This window comes from Corapipo altera, unplaced genomic scaffold (assembly GCF_003945725.1).
Source record: "Corapipo altera isolate COAL_440 unplaced genomic scaffold, ASM394572v1 61411, whole genome shotgun sequence".
NCBI classification, from domain to species: Eukaryota; Metazoa; Chordata; class Aves; order Passeriformes; family Pipridae; genus Corapipo; species Corapipo altera.
The window spans coordinates 9,597,503-9,617,669 of NW_020884875.1; the positions used below are offsets into that span (position 1 = coordinate 9,597,503).

General features: G+C 39.1%; 1 protein-coding gene across 8 annotated transcripts in view; it reads left to right on the forward strand.

The window, feature by feature from the left end:
- The window catches only part of MAST4 (microtubule associated serine/threonine kinase family member 4), a 300,551-nt gene that overhangs the window by 169,621 nt on the left and 110,763 nt on the right, over positions 1 to 20,167 (forward strand). For 2 of the 8 annotated variants that reach the window (XM_027634976.1, XM_027634977.1), the window contains exon 2: positions 1,486 to 1,566. The exons of the other annotated variants lie outside the window; for them this stretch is intronic. In XM_027634976.1, the coding sequence (XP_027490777.1) occupies positions 1,486 to 1,566 (81 nt within the window). The remainder of the gene's footprint in view (positions 1 to 1,485; positions 1,567 to 20,167) is intronic. 8 annotated transcript variants of the gene reach the window in all.

Genomic DNA, 20,167 nt, shown 5'->3' on the forward strand with positions numbered 1-20,167 from the left:
GGTATGAGCCTGGGTTCAGTTTAGCCATTTTTAGGGTGATATATTGACCCATTGGCTCAGATGTAGTGACTCTCAGATGTGCTGTTGTGCTAGCAGAGATAGTCTGCAGCTGAAACCAAGCCAGTTTATACCCAGCTGCTGGGCTGCATTGGCAGCGTGCTCTTCTGTGCACCTAGTTCAGGGATTATGCAGGCACAGCCAGCAGCCAGAGGAATTTGCCCTGCCATGTCAGAAATTAACAGCAAGGCCCATCCTTATCTCAGTGTGCATGTCCCTGCCAAACTTTGTGCTCTCTCCAAGGCACCTCAAGAAGGAAAGATTACAAAAATGTACAATGTCAAAAAAAGTCATCCTTAATCTGTTCTAGAAGCGGTAGTATTATTCCTGCTGGAATGTTCAGAAAAGAACTGAATCAGGTATCCACCGTGAAAGGTTTTGAAGGGAATGCATTGAAATTTAGCACAGTGTTATGCAATTGAAAACATGAACTGGACCTAAATGTGCTTAGCATATTGGCCATCTGCATCTGCACTGGGGACAGGGCAGGAGTGCTAGCAGTGGCTGATTGCAAGGGTCTAGTACATAGCAGAACAAATCCTTATGAAGGTGAGCTGGAAAAAGTTCCCTATAAGTTTTTGCCTTCATTCAGTCTGCACAGAATGCAAAGTTGCATGGGTTTTTTGGGGAGATAGCTTCAGCAAATTGCAATGAAAGGCATGCTATTAAGCATGTTTTAAAAAAAGTTTTCTTGCAAATTTTATGGGGGCAAGTGCATGTGATAGCATGAGTAAATTTTTAAAGAGCATCTGTGAAATGTATCAGTGGCCTCCTGTTTTATTGAGAAACCTTTTGAATGGAGATGCACTTGAGACAACTTCTTGAAGGCACCTTTGAAGTAAAATGCTCAAGTAAGGGTTATATGAATAAATTGTTTATATCCATATCACATTTGTAAGGAAACATTTCATAGTGAAATGGATGCTAACTAGGGCACTTCTAATTTTTAGTAAGTGTGCAAATTTTAGGCTCTCAAACTGGAAATTTTTATTGCAGTTTTCTTATTGCTGATGAAAGATCATCATCAGTTTTAGTTTTCCTTTTGTTTTTAAAAAATCTGATTTGCATATAAAAAACTTTAAAAGAAAACCTAAGATTTTTTTTTTTAAGAGGAAAAAAATGTCTGTTTGGCTGGATACCAGAAACAAGTTACCATTTTTCACCTCTCTGGGGACTTTGTACAAAAGTATTGTTCCTGGAGGAAGTCTAACCTAGTCAAGCATATGCATCAGCACCAGTTCTCATGTTTGTTTTTTTTTAAATCAATTTCATCTTAAGTCAGAAACCGTGGCCACTTTCAATCACTTCATTCAGAAGGATGGTCATGTTTTGGTTCTAACCGAAACTCCTTTCATAACTCCTACGCTAAAACATGCGACTCTTGCTAAACCTTCTGTTCACTAGAGATGACATTATTTTAACTTGCAGTCTCACCCCAAGGAGCCTGAGCCCAACCCCAACAAGTCCCTGCAGTCCATGCAGTCCTCTGTTCGCTTTTCATTTTTGGAGGTAAGCAAGTAAACTTCCGTTGTTGATGTTTTCTTCTGCATCCAAAACCTGACAATCGAAACATACTGCAAAGGGAAAATTGAAAAAAAAATTAAGTATGTGTCTGCAATCCAAAATATGTTCTGAATTCAAGTGTTTTGTGGAAAAAATACAGGATAATCTATATTTTGAGACATCAAAATTGAGTACAGAGGCTCAAGATATTGATGCGTACATTCTGTGTTGCTTTGACTGCTTGCTTAGGAATGTATCTGCTACTGAAATGTTATAGTTTGCTTCCTGTCATCATACCTCAAATTGTATTCTGCTTTGTGAGAAGTTTAAGGTGAGTTCAGAAACGAGGGTGATTCATGAAACACATGGCTATTTTCTGCTTACCTGAGGAAAAGCAGTATGCTTAGTGAGTTGAGTGATTTAGAAGAAGACAGTCATGTATAGTACACTGGTAGAACTGTTTCTTACTCAGGACTAGGAGGATTTTAAGATAAGCACTAACAGCCGCATAGAGCATACTTCTCACCCTCTTTTTTCTTCTACTCCCAGGTTCATTCATAAGAATAATTATTTTTGATACTTGCCAGAAAGGCTTCATGAGATCAGAAAATCATTAAATGATTAAAAAATACTATTAAATTCTTCCTAATATGTAAAATTATCATAATAAATAATAATTGGTGGATATTTCTGATACAGAGAAACCTCTTTTCCTTCTTTATTTTCTTTTTCATGTAGAAAATTAAATAGCTAGTCAGGGATTTCATAGGTGTCAGTCATCGAGGTTCTGCTCCATAGGGAAGGTGGTTTTTAAAATGAGATACTAATGAGTTATCAATGCCTCATGGATTAAAAAAAAAAACAACAACAAAACGCTTCTAATTTTGGTCAAAGGTCTCACTTGACACTGTGAGGATGAGAACTACCACCTTGTTAAACGACATAATAAGGTATGTTTGTGCCTATTTGGTACCACCTGTTGAATGTAGTGTTGCTTAGATATGTTAATCTGCTTCAGCATGCTTTAAAGTTAAAACCAAACTAATATGTGAGAGTCCTTCTATCAAGGCTTCATGCGACACTGAAAAATGGAGCAATAACCTAATGGCTTGCTATGTGTTTCTGAAGAAATATTGTAATTTTTTTATATATCCTGTTTTGTTAGGGAAGAGATAGTATGAAAATCCCTTATTTGTGCAATTTTCAATGTGATTTAAATAAACCCACTTTTTCTTTCTCAGTGAAAAGACTTTTTTGATACTTCTTTAATAAATTATTAGCAAAATCAGTATATTCTGTGGAGTTTATTGTGTTGGTATGGAATGCTTGGTAAAATCAGCATTTTCTAATTGGGTCTTTTTTTTACACAGCCAGAACAAATTACTTCCCTCTGTGTTGAAGGAAGTACTCTTTTTCAAAATGTCAATTTTGTGGAATCAAAAAGCAATGTACAAAGTTTTTAATTTGCATGACCTGGATGACCTGCTGAACTGCTTCTTCAGATGTGTGGATGTCCTGCAATGCAAACTGTGCTATGGACACAACCCTCAGTGTTTTTATAGTCTTTGGAACGAAAACCCTCAAGGCTTTTGTTTACCCTTGCCGAGCAGGCAAGAGACTCCCAACAGTGCCAAGTCTGAGCCCTTTCCGTCCTATGCTGGAGGATGCTGGGAACAGACTTTTCAGATGCTTTTTGAAGAAATGGAGTAGAAATTATTGATATATGAAGACTTCCTTGATTCTGCTGAACAATGTTGAAGTTCATAGGGATTTTTCTTAGGTTCTTTTGTCCTGAAATTTATGTAAGGCTCTGCCAGAACGGTTACTGTTTCCCTGGAATGGAAATTTTAGAAGTTTGATTAACTCTGAAATCTAGTGCTGTATTTGTCTATAGCTGTAGAGGAATGCTGGTGTATTGAACAGCAAATGTTTTTAGGTATTAGTTACTGTTCAAGCTTGACCTAGGTTAACAGGGAAGAAGAAATGTTTTGGGTTTTAGAGGATAGAAGTAATTAGCATTTCCTGTTCAATTAGCTCAGAGTGCTCCTGTATGTGGGAGAAGAGGAATTACTTCAGTGAAACTACTTGTGCTCATACTCAGAAATGTTAGCACGGGAGCCTTACCAGAGTGGATGGATAGGATTTTCCTGTCTCCCTCTCTCTCTCACGTGCTGTCTCATCTGCCTCATGGCCTTTGAGTTGCACAGCTGCTCCTTAGGCAGTTGTTTTTCTTGAAGTTCTGCTTATCGCAGTTGCCGCATATAGTAGCAGTCTAGAGGGAACGTTTTGCCAGCTAGATGATGAAGATCTTTTCAAAATAAACAGTAACATCCTGTTGATGGAAATACCTGCCTGCTGATGCAGTGTGAAGCTATCTATACTTTACTTCTCAGAGAGGATGGGGAATGAAGAGGTTTTTCAAATCTCAGGAAGCTAGGCACACATTTACCATTATATTTGTATCTTCTGTTTGAGTCATCTGAAAACCTGAACTGCTGTTGAGGGGAGAAATATGTGCTATTTTAGTACTAATTAATAAAAGCAGCAGATTTTCAAGGAAAGACAGAAAATGATAATGTAAATAGCTGAGCACAGCTACTGAGATATTTAACATGCTTATGCTTCTGACATAATTTTAGAGTGTTTTTCTTTTCTGTGGATAATTTGATGTCCTTTGTCATAGTAATGGGGAATGGAGTGGGGAAGGTATTAGAAAAAGACAAGAAGGAAATACTACGTGCTTGAAATTGTTGTAGCTTCTAATAAAAAAGATAAAGAAAATTGAAATAATAAATGAAAAAATGTAGAACATCATGCATTTGAGGTTGAATAGTAGAGAATGGTCAACAAAATGTAGTTTTGCTCAACTTTTTGCTTTACTGATGCCACTGATGCTGGACTTGGGGAAAAAAATCTCTTAAGGCAGCATGTAATAATGATAGCAGTTTCTACTGCTGCCTACGTGGAATAGGGGTAACAAGGGGAGAATTCACATTTGCTGCCTTTGAGTGCTCTAATTCTTCTTCACGACTAGTGTAGGATGTGTGCTGGCTGATGATTTCTGTTTGCTTGAGTTGTACATGATACGTTGATCTGGTTTGTGATTCATTCCTGCCTTTGGACATTTATAAAAATGTGAAGGAATTTACTACGTGTAGGCAGGATCAAAAAGAAGTTCATACTGAGAGCTAATTTGAATTTCTGATTATCCTCATTCTTGGGCAGAAGGTTTCAGCTGATAAAAAGATTTGTTTTTACAAAAGAGAAAAAAATTTCTCAAAAAAGAAAAGATTGTGGTCAAGTTTCCAGAAAGCCTTTACTGGGGAGTGTGAGGATTTGCACAAGTGTCAAGTGCTCTACAGACACAAATGTTACTAACCTTCCCAAACTGGCAAAGAGATTGAAAGGATTAATTCTGAAGCCCTAAAAAAGAAGGTGGCAAGTAAGAAAAGTCTTTGTACATTTTTTTAATGGTTAAAATTTTTTATAGACTTTTTCTTGAGGAAAAATCCAGTTCAGCTCTCCACATCTACAACTGAGTTGGCAGGAAGGCAAATTAGGATTATGAGCTATACCTTTTGGTAATGTAGTCTTTTTTCTTGGGAAGCTTGTGAGGAGGCTGTTGTAAACATTGCATTTTACATGGGATCATCTTGTCAACTGATTACTTACGTGTTACCAAGAGCAGCAATTACACATATAACTAGCATGGATTAAACCTCATCCTATGGCACTGAATTGAAAGAAAAAAGTCAGTCACAGATAGCTTAGAGCTCTTAGCCATTCAGTATTAAGTTTTTATATCCATGAATTGCCAAAAAATGGTGAGGCTCACATTTTCATTAAATGTAACCTGAATCTGTAATATAAATGAGTAACCATTATGAGCAAAGGAAGAATTAGTATCAAATTTTTAATATAATTTTATAAAAATAACCCCCCGATATTTAAATTTACACAAAACTTTATTTAAAGTGTTTAAATTCATATACTGAATTGTGGAATACAGAAATAAAAATCTAGTTGGTGTGCTCCTATTTTTCCACTTTCTCTGCCTACTTTCCTTTCTTTTCTCATGACATTCCTGCATTCCAGAATCAGATAAAGACAAAAAGTGTAAAATAGCTGTCTTCTAAAGACTGGATTGGTCTTGTTTTATGAAACCATCAATGAAATGGATGGCTCCTGTAATAAAATGAAGAGGGAAGTTTCTAGTGATTTTTTTAAATTGTTGTTCTGAAAGTGAGCATGCTTAAAGAGGTTTTAAATGTTTTCTAGCTCTGTATGATACTGTGTGCACATGTAAATCATATGCACCCGTGTGAAAAATATAACGGACAGCAGGAATTTAGTTTGGTGTTTGGCTTTTACATTACTGAAGGCAGTACTATATTTTTAAACTTCCCATGTTTCAGTGGGGAGGAAAGTGGCATGGACAGTCTTTATGTGTTCTGCTGCACCTGAGCTGGGCTGGGGCACTTGGAGTGACTGCAGGGCTGGCGGGGGCAGCTGCTTTTGGCAGAACTGCCCCAGGGACATGCACAGCCGAAATGATGATCAAAACCCCTCTCAGTCCTGTCCTTGGCCCTGTGCCATGGCCATGTTCCCGCCCTCTTCTCTTTTACCTCTTGTGGTAGTGTCGCTGCACCCTGAGCTGAGTCTCTACTGTGAGAGCAGGCCTGTCTTAGGAGTGGAGCAAGGGGCAGTTTCAGCACAGGGGGAGGGCAGTGGCAGTGTGTATTTGGGCTGGCACTCCACAGCCTTTGGCAACACTAGCTGCGTAGGAAGACCTGAGTTAACAGCCAGGGTGACAGCTGTTGTACACACTGGTTAATGATTAAATACGGTGCAAGCATATAGGTAGACCAGACAGTGAGTACTGCAGAAAAGGAGGTACTGATATTCTCTTTGTAATGGGGAGAGACTTGTGCAGAGACATAACGGGGTTCTCTCAAGGCAGAACAAAATTGTCATAGAAGAGTTGGCTATTAAAAATTGGTCTTAGAGTAGTTTCATTACTTCTGTGTAATTTACTGCAGAACTGGTACTTCTTGGGTTCATAAGGTTTTGTAAAAGACACAGGAGGAGGACATATCAGAGGATGTCTCCTATCCCTATGTCTGTGTGACACAGCTGCCATACCCAGGGATTCTCAAGCAGACATTGATCTTTAAAATTTATTTCTGCCTTTCCTTTGTGAGACCAATACAAAGTACATTGACTTTAAGTTTATGCTGAAAGATGAGGCCATTGATTTGTTACCCTGAAAGAGGAAGGTCTTGGGAAGGGCTGATGTGGATGAGGTGAAGAATCACTTGGCTCCATTTCTTTCTCAAAATACTAATTTTTGTTTAAAATTAGGAAAATGTGCTGTTTCGTGTCTCAGGGTAATCTGATTAATATCCATGAATATCTACCATAAAGCATGAGTTCCTCAAGGTGAAATAAATTAATCTTTGGTTTTCCCTTCCAAAAATAGTTTGCCTGCTCTGAAGTTGAAGTTATGTCCTTGCTGTTCTCTCAGCTCTTTTTGGGACTACTTATTTAACCATCCAAAATACATTTTCCTCAGCTATTTCCCATTGTGTGCCATATTAAGACTTGTGACAGCTCAAAGGGAAATCTTTTTCTGTTGGAATTGCAGAAAATGAAAAATGAGAAACAATTTCATTGCATGTGTAAGATTTTTTTTTAGAAGTGGGTTTTGAGGGGTGGTTAAGTAAAAGCAGCCCCTTAGCAGGCGTAATCGCATGTGCTCAAATGTGCTGTTTTAACTTCAGCTTTTGAAATACTGTCAAAACTTTTATGTTTTCTGAACTCTGTAGAGTCACAGCAGAGGAGAAGATTCTTCTTGTGAATCATCAGGATTTTGTTGACTGCTAGTCAGATACATCTGTATAGGCCTATTAGTGTCTTAATGGAGTTTTACCGTGTAGATGAGGGTCCAGTTGAGAATGGCGGGAGCTGCACAGTTGCCATTGGTGAACACGGGGGATCCCCTGGGGGATCTTCACTGTCAGTTTTCATCCAAGAGGGATATAGGGATGTGAATTTCTGATCCCATATGGGTTTTTTGGGCTGGTGCTAAAGAAATTATGGTTTTATGTGCCCCACACTGATGCAAAATCAGAGAGGCTAAACCTGTGTTGTTATGGTGATATTTTGTAATGCTTCTGGAGTAGTATAAAACTTAAATTTGCTGATATCATAAAGATCAGGTTTTAAGTACATTTTTAATAGCTCCCAGAAGAAAATTGCATTCTTGTATATTTCTTTGTCTTATTCCATATAACCTTTTCAGTTTAATTTGTGGCTTATACTACTTGATGTTGTTCAGAAGAAAGATTTACTTATATATATTTTTAGATCAAGTAAAGCAAGAAAATAAGCCCCTTCTCCCTACAGCATATTCCAGCTTACAGGGACAGATAGCAGAATTCTAGAGACTTTACCAGAAACATAGATCTTTACTATAGTCCTGTGTTGTTATTTTTGTTTTTTAGTTCATGTGTGAGGTGCATCTTGGAAATAAAGGAAGTTCTTGTGACAGTTATTTCCTCTACTAGTCTGAAAGCTACAGACAGAGAGTTCATCTGAATAATTTTAAATGCCAATTTGTTGATCTCTGTTCCCTGAACTCTCATAAAATTCTTCCTAAAGCACTTGTGTGCTAGTTTTATTAAGTCTTTTGGCCTTTCAGGTTGTATTTCGTGTGTACTATTGAAGGTTAAATTTTGAAGTCAGTATGTGAGGCTTTCTAAGCATTTTGAGGAGACAATATGAATTTGAGTTTGCAAATAACAGTAATTGTGGAGTGGTGCTGTAACACCACACTGAGTCTGAAGACTGTTTTTATTTTTTATTCAAAATATTGTTTGAAAAAATGTCTTTCTAACAACTTTGAAGGCTATGCAGTAGTAATAGTATAGTAGTAGTCATAGTAATGACTTGAATGGAGATTTCTTGAACTGCTTTACTGCTTTCTACAACAGAGAATGAAAATATTCTATAAGTATTTCCCCATGAGATATTCTCTCATAGTGTTCATTTTTACCATAATTTGATGAGTTACTCAGTAGAGTGTTTATTGGCTAATCTGAATTTTTTTGCCATACACAGATCTTAAAGATCTTGAAGACTTGGTACAGTCTCATTTTGTAATCCAAACCTGATGTTACTTTGTAGAATTTTTTCATACATTCAGTTAAAAAAATCTCCACTGCAAAAGTTGTTAATACTTATAAAAAATATGCCATACCTAAAAACAGAAACTGGAGGAGGGGAGGGAAGGTGGCATGGAGTTCTACTTGGGGCCACCTAGAGACTAGAGTAGGTGAATTGAATACTCCATGTGTGGTGTTAAGACAACTGCAATCCAAGGAGGTGGTTAAAATTTGAACAACTGATCACATTCTATATAAGAAAGTAACTCTTAAGACAGATCTGGAAATATATTTGAAAATGGACAGTCTGGTCTCTTCCTATGCTGTCATACTAAAGAGTTTCATGTACTTGCAAATTACCTGCTAAGAGCAATCACTAGTCACTGCGTGACTGTACCTGTTGACCTAGAGGATTTGCCTGTGAGATGGTGACATATCTATTAGTAATGACTCTGAATATGCTGAGCCTCAGTTATCTTAATATGCATGTACAATTCAGACTTTTGTTGTATGGCTTCATAGTTGGCTTAATCTGATTTAATAGGAAAACATTTAATAAATTGTGAATTCAGGGTCCCTTTATTGTCCAAAATGTGACTGTCTGTAATCTGTTGCCAGTTACTTCTTGCAGATAGAGAGAAACTACTAAGTTAACCTGCCAGTTGTCCTTTATTTTTCTTTTAAAGTTGTCAGTGGTTCACTTCCAGGAGAAGTATTTACTGAGGTAACTCCATTGCTGTTATCCCCAATCCACAAATTCTGCAGTCTTTTGCAGCACAGTGACAAATTTCAGCCAGTCCTTGTATGAGTTGCCAAAAGAAAAATCCTGCAGCTGAATTCTTGAGATGGAAATTCTCAACCTTGCTTAGTGCCAATGCTGCAGCATTATGTTGCATCTGCATAATTTTATCACACCTTGATAAAAATAGGTGCAGAACAGAAACCAGCGCTGCATGCATCAGCCTGCCCTACAACACACAATTCCAGGAGAGGAAATGCTTGGAGACTCTCAAAGATTTAAAGTGAGGAATGCAGAAGAAGGAGGTATACATTGGAAATGCACTGCTGCCCCTGCAGTGGCCTTTTCTGAGGGCCTCATTATTTCTGTTGTACACAACACAACTTATTTTCACTGCTGTGCTGGCTAAATTGCTTTGCAATGAAAGTAGGTGATCCCTTAGGGAAGGTTTCTTGCTTTGGTAATAGCTTATTCACTATGGAAGTGGCAACTTCACAGCTGCAAGTTCTGAAAACACTTTAAATATGAATTTGTGGAAACAAAGTGGTAAATAGGAATGAAGAAGCATGAGACTGAGCCCCTTCAGAAGCAGAAATCTTCTCAGTCCTTTTGTTTTTCAGAGATCTCATTTCTTCTCTTGCTTACCACTAATAATTTCAGAAGAAAAGTATAGGTGTAGGTTCTTAGAGGTGGTGTCTTGCAGCTGTAGAAAACTGAGGAATGTCACTAAACTACTGTATTTGAGACTTTGGCTAGTTTGTCACTGTGGTGGGGGGAAACAGTTTTCCCCCCTGAAGTTATAAAATGGTAAAACCCCAGAGGGTGGTGACCCTTGAAGTTTTGAGGTTTAACCCAATGAGCGCTTCTGCAAAATATAAACATATCACAAGCAGAACGGAAGAGAAGGTTAGTTGTAGTGGTTGTAGAAGAAGTAGGCATGTTGTAAGGCCACGAGAAGTGAGGGCAGGAGCCGGCTGGGGGGCTGCAGGGACTTGGAACAGTGTTAAACTGGACTAAGTACCTGTAGCTATAAAGCTGGAAGTTTTCTCCACTGTGAGTGAGCAGAGACAGAGCAGCAGCAGGAGCAGTGTCCAGAGACTGTGGCTGAGAGCCGAAAGATAAGAAAAGCAGCAGAGGCAGCTTGCAGTCAGACAAGAAGACACAGAGATGTCTAATGGAGAGAGAGAGAGAGAGCAGGACCAAGCTCTACACAGAGTTTTGGGGGTAAGAACTGAACCAGACCCCCCAAAAACCTTTTGAGACCCCTCTTAAGTTTAGGTGGTGGACTCCTACTGGATGGAAGTCCTAAAATGCAACATGCAGTACCGGAAAGAGAGAAGCTGAAAAGCTCAAAGACGTCCTGGAGCTGGACCGGGATGGCCAGATGGAATGTGGAGGGGGTGACCTTGGCCCCCCCCCGTGCTGCTGCCAGGCTGGCAGTTTTGAGACAGAGCACAGGAGCTCTGGTAGAACTCTTGAGGCAAAGGCTTCCAACTGAAAGCTGCCCGAGATGTTCTGACTCAGGGGTTAATCCCCTGAGGAAGGGACCTTCATGGGGGTCTTACGCTCCATGATATGACGTGGTGATGCAAGTTTTGTCCCTGCTACTATTCCATGGAAGAGAAGACCCTTACTTGAAGATGACGGGCCGAGGGGCTTGGAGACCCCTCGTGAGTGCTGGCAGAGATCCAGCTACAACTCCTGCATGAGAAGATAAGCTGCTGCCCTAAAGAGACTGCTGTTCTGAAAGTGGAAAGGGATCTTTCCTTCTTCCCTCCTGGACTTTTATTTGGAGGGGAGAAGAGATTTGATCCATTGTAAATACTTTTATGTCATGGTAGAGATAGATAAGATTGTATATAATATATTGTAGTATTTATTTGTATAGTCATTGTAATGTTCCCTTCCCCCATTCTGAGTCTCGTGTGGTTTCTGGAAAAACCATCTCACACTGGGCTGAGATGCAAGAGGGGGTTTGGACTAGGGAATTGGATTTTTGGAGCTCTCAAACCATGACAGTCACCTTGATCCATGAGCTGCATCAGTGGTTAAAACAGGGAAGGCCAGTGCTCCTGATCTGAAGAGCTATTCAGCAAAATAGTCTCTTAGACTATCAATGCCCTAATAGGAGAGCAGTTCCCCTGCATGTTGAGGGGAAGGACACCACATGGCGTGATTTGGGCACAGACTGATCAACTCTCCCAGTGTCTCCATCGTCTGGTATGAGATGAGATGCAGCTGGGCTGTTGTATATGCACAGAGCCAATGTAGTGAATGTAATCCTGAGCAACGCTGAGGAAGTGATTCCACCTCCATCTGGAACACCACTTTTCGTAGAAGGTATTGGAAGCTAGTCCTGGGCTAGAGCATAGTGATGGGAAGCAGGAGATATTGAGGAGCCTGATGTTGGAATAACACTGACTTGAAGATGGCCTTGTCTCCATCTCCTGGTAACCCAGCTTTCACACACCAGTGTGTCAGTTTGTGATAACCATTCCCTGTTGGGCGTATGACAACAATGTCAGTATACATGTGATTCTGTGCATCTTGGGTGTATGTTGATGTGTCTGGCTTAGATGAGCATGATGACTTGCTGAGTTTGTACTAGAGCAGTCTGATACTCAAATCCAGAGAGTACTCTGTGGTAAACCTGTTAACTTTACAGACTTAGGGGCAGAATGACCCAGGTCTGCGAAATTCTTTCCTATCAATAAGAAAGCTGCTGTCACAGCATCACAGCATCACTCCTCTGTTCATTCCAGGAGGGATGGATGCTGCTTTTTCTGTTCTTCTGGACCTGCTGCTAGGAGAGACCAGCAAGACCCTCGTTAGGCTAGAAAAGAGGAGGTGGTTTGCTGTTAGCAGCTTGAGCACAAGAATACTTCAGCAGAGCAAAGCTGATGGGAATTTAGAGCTTCAGGGCTATGTAGCAAAACATTAGTTTATCTTACAGCCAAAATATGCCTTGAAGTAAGAGGGGAGGAGGATTGCTCCAAGAGGGGAGATCCCATGATAATGCTTGTCTAGGAAGGTAATTTTTCAAATTGATAGAGAAGTAAATGGTGACCAGAAACAGGCCTAAAACTTTAACACAACAAAAAAGGCTGTAAAAGATGTCTGTACAACCCCGAAGTACAGCCACAACAGTCTGGAAGGAATTCCTGTCATATTTTAAAAGTTGTAGTCTGATTGCTGGAGTTATGTTGGCAAGTGCACAGGAACACATGCTGTTGAGTTTGGGAAGGCTGTTGATGCTCTGTAACCTCCCCAAATGATAAACTCAAGAAATAGCTGTAAAAATTGCTGTAATACCTGAGAGAGGAGGATCATGACAAGTGCTGGTGTAGATAATTATCAGCTGAAGCCAGTCTCTTTCATTATAAACAGTCTGGCATGTTCCTCCTTTACTTTCATACTGCTGTTTTTTTGCCAGGAGAACAAGAACAATCCATGCACAGTCTTCCACTGGACTGATGAAATCTGCTCTTCTTGTGCATATGTAGAAGTGTGCAAACATGGGTGCTGAGGAACAGCACAATAGAGAATAGGCTGGTTTAATCCTTTGTCAATATTAAGCATGGTTATTAATAAATTTTGCAGAATTGAAGTGTTGCATAATTTTTGAAAGAACCAATCCCTCTACAAAAAAATAGCAAAATACTAAGATAAATGAGTATGCTGATTTGAAAGAAACATACTAGATAATTTTATACACATAGTTCAAGCTCTTTAAAATTAATGGTAAGCCATTTTCAGGTGTGACTGGGGGTGGTCAAAGGGGAGGCTGATTGACTAGTAAAGGGATTTTAAGATTGGTTTTGGTTTTTTTTTTTACTGCTGGTATATAAAGAGTGTGTATTTGCAGTAGTAAATGCTTATAAGTCTGTATTGTATCAGGATATTGATATTTCTGTAATCTCACATCCTCCACAGTTACATTAATGGAATAACCAGGTTTTCTGATATCAATGAAATCAGGATGCTTAGTGATTTGAACTGGTATTTGAAAGCTGAGCAGTTAATTTCATCTTTTCTACTAAGATGGACAAAGTTTTTCAGGAAGCTGCAGGTATAAAACAGCTAGTGTGGGTTGTGCTGATCCCCTATTTCTTGTTTTACATAGCTTTGACAGAATCTTGGTGACGATTAAGGTGCTGACTGTAGTTCCCTTGTTATGGAATGCTGATGTGCGCTCTCAGTCCTACAAAACTAAACCAAAATGTTTGCCTCACTTTGAAGCTGAAAGGTCAAATTTTGTGACTTATCACAGTGTCCTCCCCGACTCTTGTCATTCTCCCTAATGGGCATGTCAGAGAGATTTAAGACTGTTTCTTGACTCTTGAATCCCTTTCAACTTACGTTTGTATAGTCTTTGCCTGTAGGGAGGCGGGAATTGTAGAAATCACTCAATACTTCTGAATCTATAGAATGGTCAGCCTGAAGAAGATTCCCCTTGTTGCTGTCTACCTCTTTCTTTCCTTTTTTTTTTTAGTATGTGAACAGTTAAAGCAAATGTTTCTGGAATTACCTTCACTGCACTCCCAAGAAGTAGTAGGGCATTTTACCTTTGCTTTACAGGGGGAGAACTGAAGTTTAACAGATTAAATAATTAGATAACAGTAGGTCCTAGACCCTGAGACACCTTAGCCATGAGGTAATTTTTAGTATTTTGTCCCTAATTTTGAGGATTTTCTCTCATGTTTTGACAAGGATAACTAACTAAAATAGTCTTTACTACTCTTGCACTTCTAGGTGCTTGCTTTTCATTTTGTTTCCTTAAAATCACCTTCTTTCTGTGTAGTTAATTCTGCTACTTTCAGTGGTGCTCTGTTTAGCAGCCATGTAATCTGCATGTTCAGTTCAGATTCTTCAGCTGCAGTACCATCTGAGAGACAGAATAGTTAATTGTTCATAAAACCCCACAGACACAAGAGTATGTGCTGAATGTAATTAGGGTTATTCAGAAATTTAGATTTAAAGTTGGGGGTGTGCACTATGGTTGTTTATTTGACTTTTTGAGGAGGAGAGCATTAAGGGTGATGTGTAAAGTGATTTAAGGCTGTTATCAACTTGCAGAGCAGTGTGCTCAGCTCATTGTTTGAAATACCAATGATAATGTTAATGGGCAGTGCACATAATGTTCTTCTTAGGGTAATGTTTTCCCGTTTACTTCTTATATCCCTGAATTCGAGTTTGCCACCTGGCAGTGCATGGAGTGCTCCATCTCACACTGTTCTGCTGACAACAGATCCATCACACCGATCAACTGAAGCATGAAGCCAGATGAGCACAGGGAAAGCTCAGGGAATGCAACCACTTGGGCATATACTGCAAAGCTCTGAATTTTTGCCACCTGATTTTTATTCACAGTGATTTAAATCATGATTCAAAGTATGTTTAAAATATGTTGAGTAAATGCAGTACTTGCCAATGCTGGGGAGGAGCATTTTCATTTCCTTGCTCTGACAGAGACCTATAATGGATCTGTATCCATCAGTCTTGTGCTGATTGGGTGATTAATTTAGGAAATTAATTGTGTAAATATTACAGCTGATAAAGTTTCCTGTCTCAGTGAAGATAACATTTATAGTGCATAATTGCTTTTAAATTCAGTATCACAGGAATTGATACGTTTAGACTTTGAATGACAGACTTGAGAGCTTCACTGTGCTGACTTCCATTAAACCTCCTGTGTACCCCAAGAGGTGTTTTAATAATGAGGGAAGTTACAATTCATGATGACATCTTTCCTAAAGCTATCAGGATTCAAAGCTATCAAAAAGGACTTGAGCTTGATATCTTTCCCTAGTTCATTTGAGTAGAACATAGAGAATCCCTGAAGTATGTTACTCAAATTGGTGAGCATGGCAGTGGGATGTCCCCCGGGGCAGAGCTGAACATGAGGAAATGGCTCTATATAAGAACCAGTATTTCTCTCAGAGGAGTATATTGTTTGGGATTCTTCAAACCAGAAAGCTGTGGTGGCATGACAAAATGTTCTGCTTAACTGTGGAACAGTAATAAAAGTGGTGAGTGTTGGACTTCCTTTTTTATAATTAGCAAGTTACTAAAATGAAACTAAACTGGAGAAACTTACGAATACTGAACAATCTTTTTTTAAAAGACATGTTTCAAACTGACTTTTAAACTGTTTCCCTTAAAAAAGAAGAGTCAGATATGAATGTTTTCATCTTTAAAAGGCAGAGAAAGATTATATGCTGTATGTAATGTTTATACAGACTACCAGATTTATTTGGTTTTAAACTGTAAAAACCATGATTTTAACTTTACAGTGTAAACCCCAAAACACTTCTTAAAAAAAAAGTTTTCTACAATTGAATTAAGATTTTTTTCTCAAAAAATACAGCTTAGTTGACTGCAGCTGTGATTGTATGACAAAATCTAAGTGCATACTGTTTTAGAAGAATCATTGTATCCAGAGTTTCTCAAGAAATTGTTTAGGAATTTCACCTTGGCCCTTAAAGATAATGCCATTTACCACATAGGCTATGGCTGTTATTTTAAAAAGGTGCTTGATAAAATATGATGGTGTCAGTATGTGGTCTGGGCTACTGCAATAAGATAGGTCTCTTAAGGGTGTCATTGTTTCACATGAATGCCCAAAACTGTGTGTCTCAGTCTGAAGAGACTGGAATGTTTGCTTAAGAGGATGAGTTATGAGATAGACCAAACTCCTCTCTCTCAGCAATTGTAAATTCAAAATTAAGGGGGCTTTAATTGAGGAAGTGTGGAAAAAACAGAAGAAATAACAACCCTTTATTAAAAGATATATGTATGTTGTCCTGCTTTATGGTGAACTTGCCACTGGCTGCCGCAAGAGAGGAGCCCCGAAGAAAAGATACAAGAACTTCCTGAAACATCTCAGCCTTGGCCATATTGATCACCATAACTGGTCTACTCTGGCCTCCAACCGGGAGGTCTGGAGACACACCATCTGTAACGCTGCTGATGCTTTTGAGAACACACGCAGGATCACTCTCGAGGAGAAAAGGCAACGCAGAAAGAATCGTGTCTTGCAGCATACACCATCTAAGGAGTCTTTCTGCTGTGCCTTTTGCAGTCGGATATGTCTGTCACGTATTGGCCTCATAAGTCACCAGCGTGCCTGTAACAAATGTGGATAGAGCCTTTCCAAGTCTTCGTCTGCGAAGCCCAGCCATGAGCGTATGTTGGCAAAAACAGTAACAGAACACAAAAAACCTAGACAGTAATCCTAGGGGGGGAAAAAAAAAAAAAAGGTCTGGATGAATACTTCTCTGTCCTTTAGCGCAGTCCTAACCGTGGCCTGCAGGGGGCGCTGTTGGATCGCTGGAGGTGCAGGGCCTGCAGTTCTCTGTCGTGGCCGGCAGGGGGCGCTGTTGGGCTCCGGCGCTCACCACGCGGAGAGAGGGATGGGGGGGGGGGCGGTCCCGGACCGCGGGAGAAGCCGAGAAGGAAATGGGGGACCCTTCCCTCAGTAGGAGGAAAAAGGGAAGGGAAGCAGTCCACTCTCACGGGACTCACTGCTGTCCCAGGTGACGGCATCTCAAAACTCCTCCCTTCTCTCCCGCGGGCACGCAAACTCTCTGATGAAACACAGGAGATCTGGGGAGCGGGACAACAAGGCAAGTCGAAGCCAGCAGTCCGAGCTGACCAGGATGAGAAGCCAAAAAAACCAGATCCCAGTCCCTCTCCCCAAATGCCTGCACGCAGACCCCTGTCTCCCTCCCAGAGCCAACTCCGCCGTCTGACCCTCTCCCCTGTGAACAGAGCCAGCACCTCCTCTCTCCCCCCGCCTCTCTGATGGTCCATCAGCGAGGAATGCAGTCTGGGAGCTAATTCCTTTGTAAGGCTAATTACCTCCCTTCCCCCTTCCCTATTCGAAACTCTGTTTCTCTTACGGGGAAGAAGGGAAAGAAAAATTCCCCTCTCAGATTTATAACCTATAACATCGTGGAAAACTTCATTATGGCTCTTTGCATATTTGTTAGACAACACAGCTACCTTTACATTTGTATCAGTGGTACTGCAACCACAAAAATGGTAAATTACTGATTTGAAAAAATGGTGTGATCCTCTTAGGATGCTGCTAAGTGCTGGCAAAAAGGTACTGAAGAACAAATGAAGCAGGATGGGATAATACTAGATACTTAGTACAGTATTCCTCCTGCCATCCCCTGGTATTTTTGATAATAAAGTCAAGATCCAAGCACCATAGTATATGGAAAATTATGACATTTTTATTAGATATTTTCTGTTTCCCTTTCTGGACTTGCTTACCACATAAAGCAGCACTTGTGAAATGTAGTAATGCTTCTCTGCTTGCCAAGATAAATGTAAATCCATTGATAAAATTGGGAAGTACTTCTTTTACATTTCCTCATTAGTCTGTTTGCTAAATTAGCTCAGAAGGAGAAGGCAATCTCTAGGTCCAAAGCAAATAGGTAGCATGGTTGTTAGCATGGTTGGCTCATTCCACTACAGACAGCAAAATGTTGTAATAAAAGCAGCATTGTCTGATGTGAATTCTGATGCCTGATGCAGATGGATACACAATATATTTAACTTCCAAATACATTGTGCATAATTTTAGAACCTTTCGGAAATTGGAAGTGATGTGGGACCATTGCTTTTCCGAAAGGTGTTTCTGTTAAATAAGCTATAATAAGCTAGAGCTGTGGGAGATTTTTTAGGATTTTGCACACTGCTTCAGAAGTGTTTAGAGTAATAGTGTTTATGTGTATTTATAAATGAATCTAAGAAAACTTAGAAATTTGGCAGACATACATTATACACCCACAAAATACTTCTTTCCTTGCTGTGATTTCTTCAACTTATTTTTACAATGTATGTCCCACAGTGAAAATCATGTGCATTCACTGGAAGGTACTAAACATCAACCACTAGGGGAGGCAAGATTTCAATTTTTGTAAGTAAGAGTAGTAATAATAATAATTACTGCATTTAAAGGACTGAATAGACCAATGAGATCTTTTATTTTGACATCATATATAAAATAGGCTGTAGACCTTGTCTAGAGTTTTTTTTTAATCCACCCTCCAATGCTTATTTGAAGTTGATTAATTTTTTAGATAGAAAGACATATATAAGATTTACAGTGATAGGAAATCACACTGTCTTACAATGGGTAAAATTAAAGGAATTTAAAACTGCTTTTTTGTCTGACTGCTGCAGATTGAACCCCTAACTCTAGTATCTGTGAGGGAGTTTGATGGCGTCTGCTATTCTTATGAGTTGTCTCCTTTCAAAAATATCTTCTTGCTGGGGATACACATTCTAAACAACCAAGGTTCTCGAGCAGACTTGACTAAGTGAAATAAATGACATTTTTCAAGTTGCACACTATAGTTCCGATTTCATTATAACTTTTTTTTTTTTTTGAACTCCTGACTTTTTTATGACCTTTGAGATCTGTGGGGTGTTTTTGTGCTTTGATACGACTTGATGGCTATCAAGGCTAATGATGCATGTTGTTCAAACAAGGGTGCTTTATCCAGTGATAAACTGTCTTATTCCTGTGATTACTTACCTCTTTTGTGTTGTTTGCTAGAAAGGTTATCATAATTTTTTCCAGATCATTGATAGCGCATTTAATTGTATTTAACAAAAGACATAACCCTGTATGACCCACTAGAAATGGTTAGTGTCCAGTTACTTTTTCAAATCTGTAGGTGAGTTTTAATGTTTCCCTTATCACACATAAATTTTTGTATTGTGATAGTTAACTTAAAACATTGTGAGGAGATGAGTTGAATGTTTTACAAATGTGTCGGTGTTTTGTCAGCTGAGATGGTTATTGACTGGACTGGAAATCTTATTTGAAATAAGATCTGTTTGGATAGAATTGTTTCCTGTGTGAAACTGTGTTTAGTGACAGTAAGGAAGTTACCATACCTGAATTCACTACTGACAGCAGCTAATATCCTGTTTGTCCTTTTAAAGGAGTGTTATGAAATGACAGCTTAGTTCCATTGTTGTAAAACTGAGCTATTCCAAGACACTTTGAAAGTAGCAATAATTGAATGAGCAGTTTTGCCAGTTCCTTTGTTACTCATTGGATAATAACTATCTGACTAAAAAGGCTCAAAAACAAAACCAAACTCCTCTCAAGTGATCTGTGAGCTCAGTTCTCATCTAACATTCCTCTAAGATGTTGATGAACTGAGAAGCATTTGTTTGTTGCGAAAAGATGTGATTTCATAATCTTCCTAGCCCATGAAAATGGAAAAGGTGCATTAAGGCAACCGTTTTTCTTTCCTGGTTCACAGTCTTATCCTTCTATTTCAGTATGAGGCCTATACTATTAGGATTTTACAAGTCTTAGGATCTTTATTGTCTGTGCTGTTGCTGGGGAACTGCATTCAGTGTACATCTTGCTATAAAACTGATGAGACATGAGCACTCTGGTAATGCCTTTGGGCAGTGATTCCAGAAGGTTTTCATATGTTTAGAAAAATTCCAGTGCATATTAGTGTAATTGTCAGTGTGAAGATGGTAGGTTAGATAACTTTTGCATTGGAATATTATACGCAAAATATTGATTTAGTATTCGTATTGCATTGTGGTTTTAAAGATACACCTTCAACTTTCAAAGTATTTCATTGTGGTACTTAAAATCAGTGATCAGTGTTATACAATAAGATGTTTCTGGGGAAGAATTTTTATTGCTGTTAAGTACTGGAAG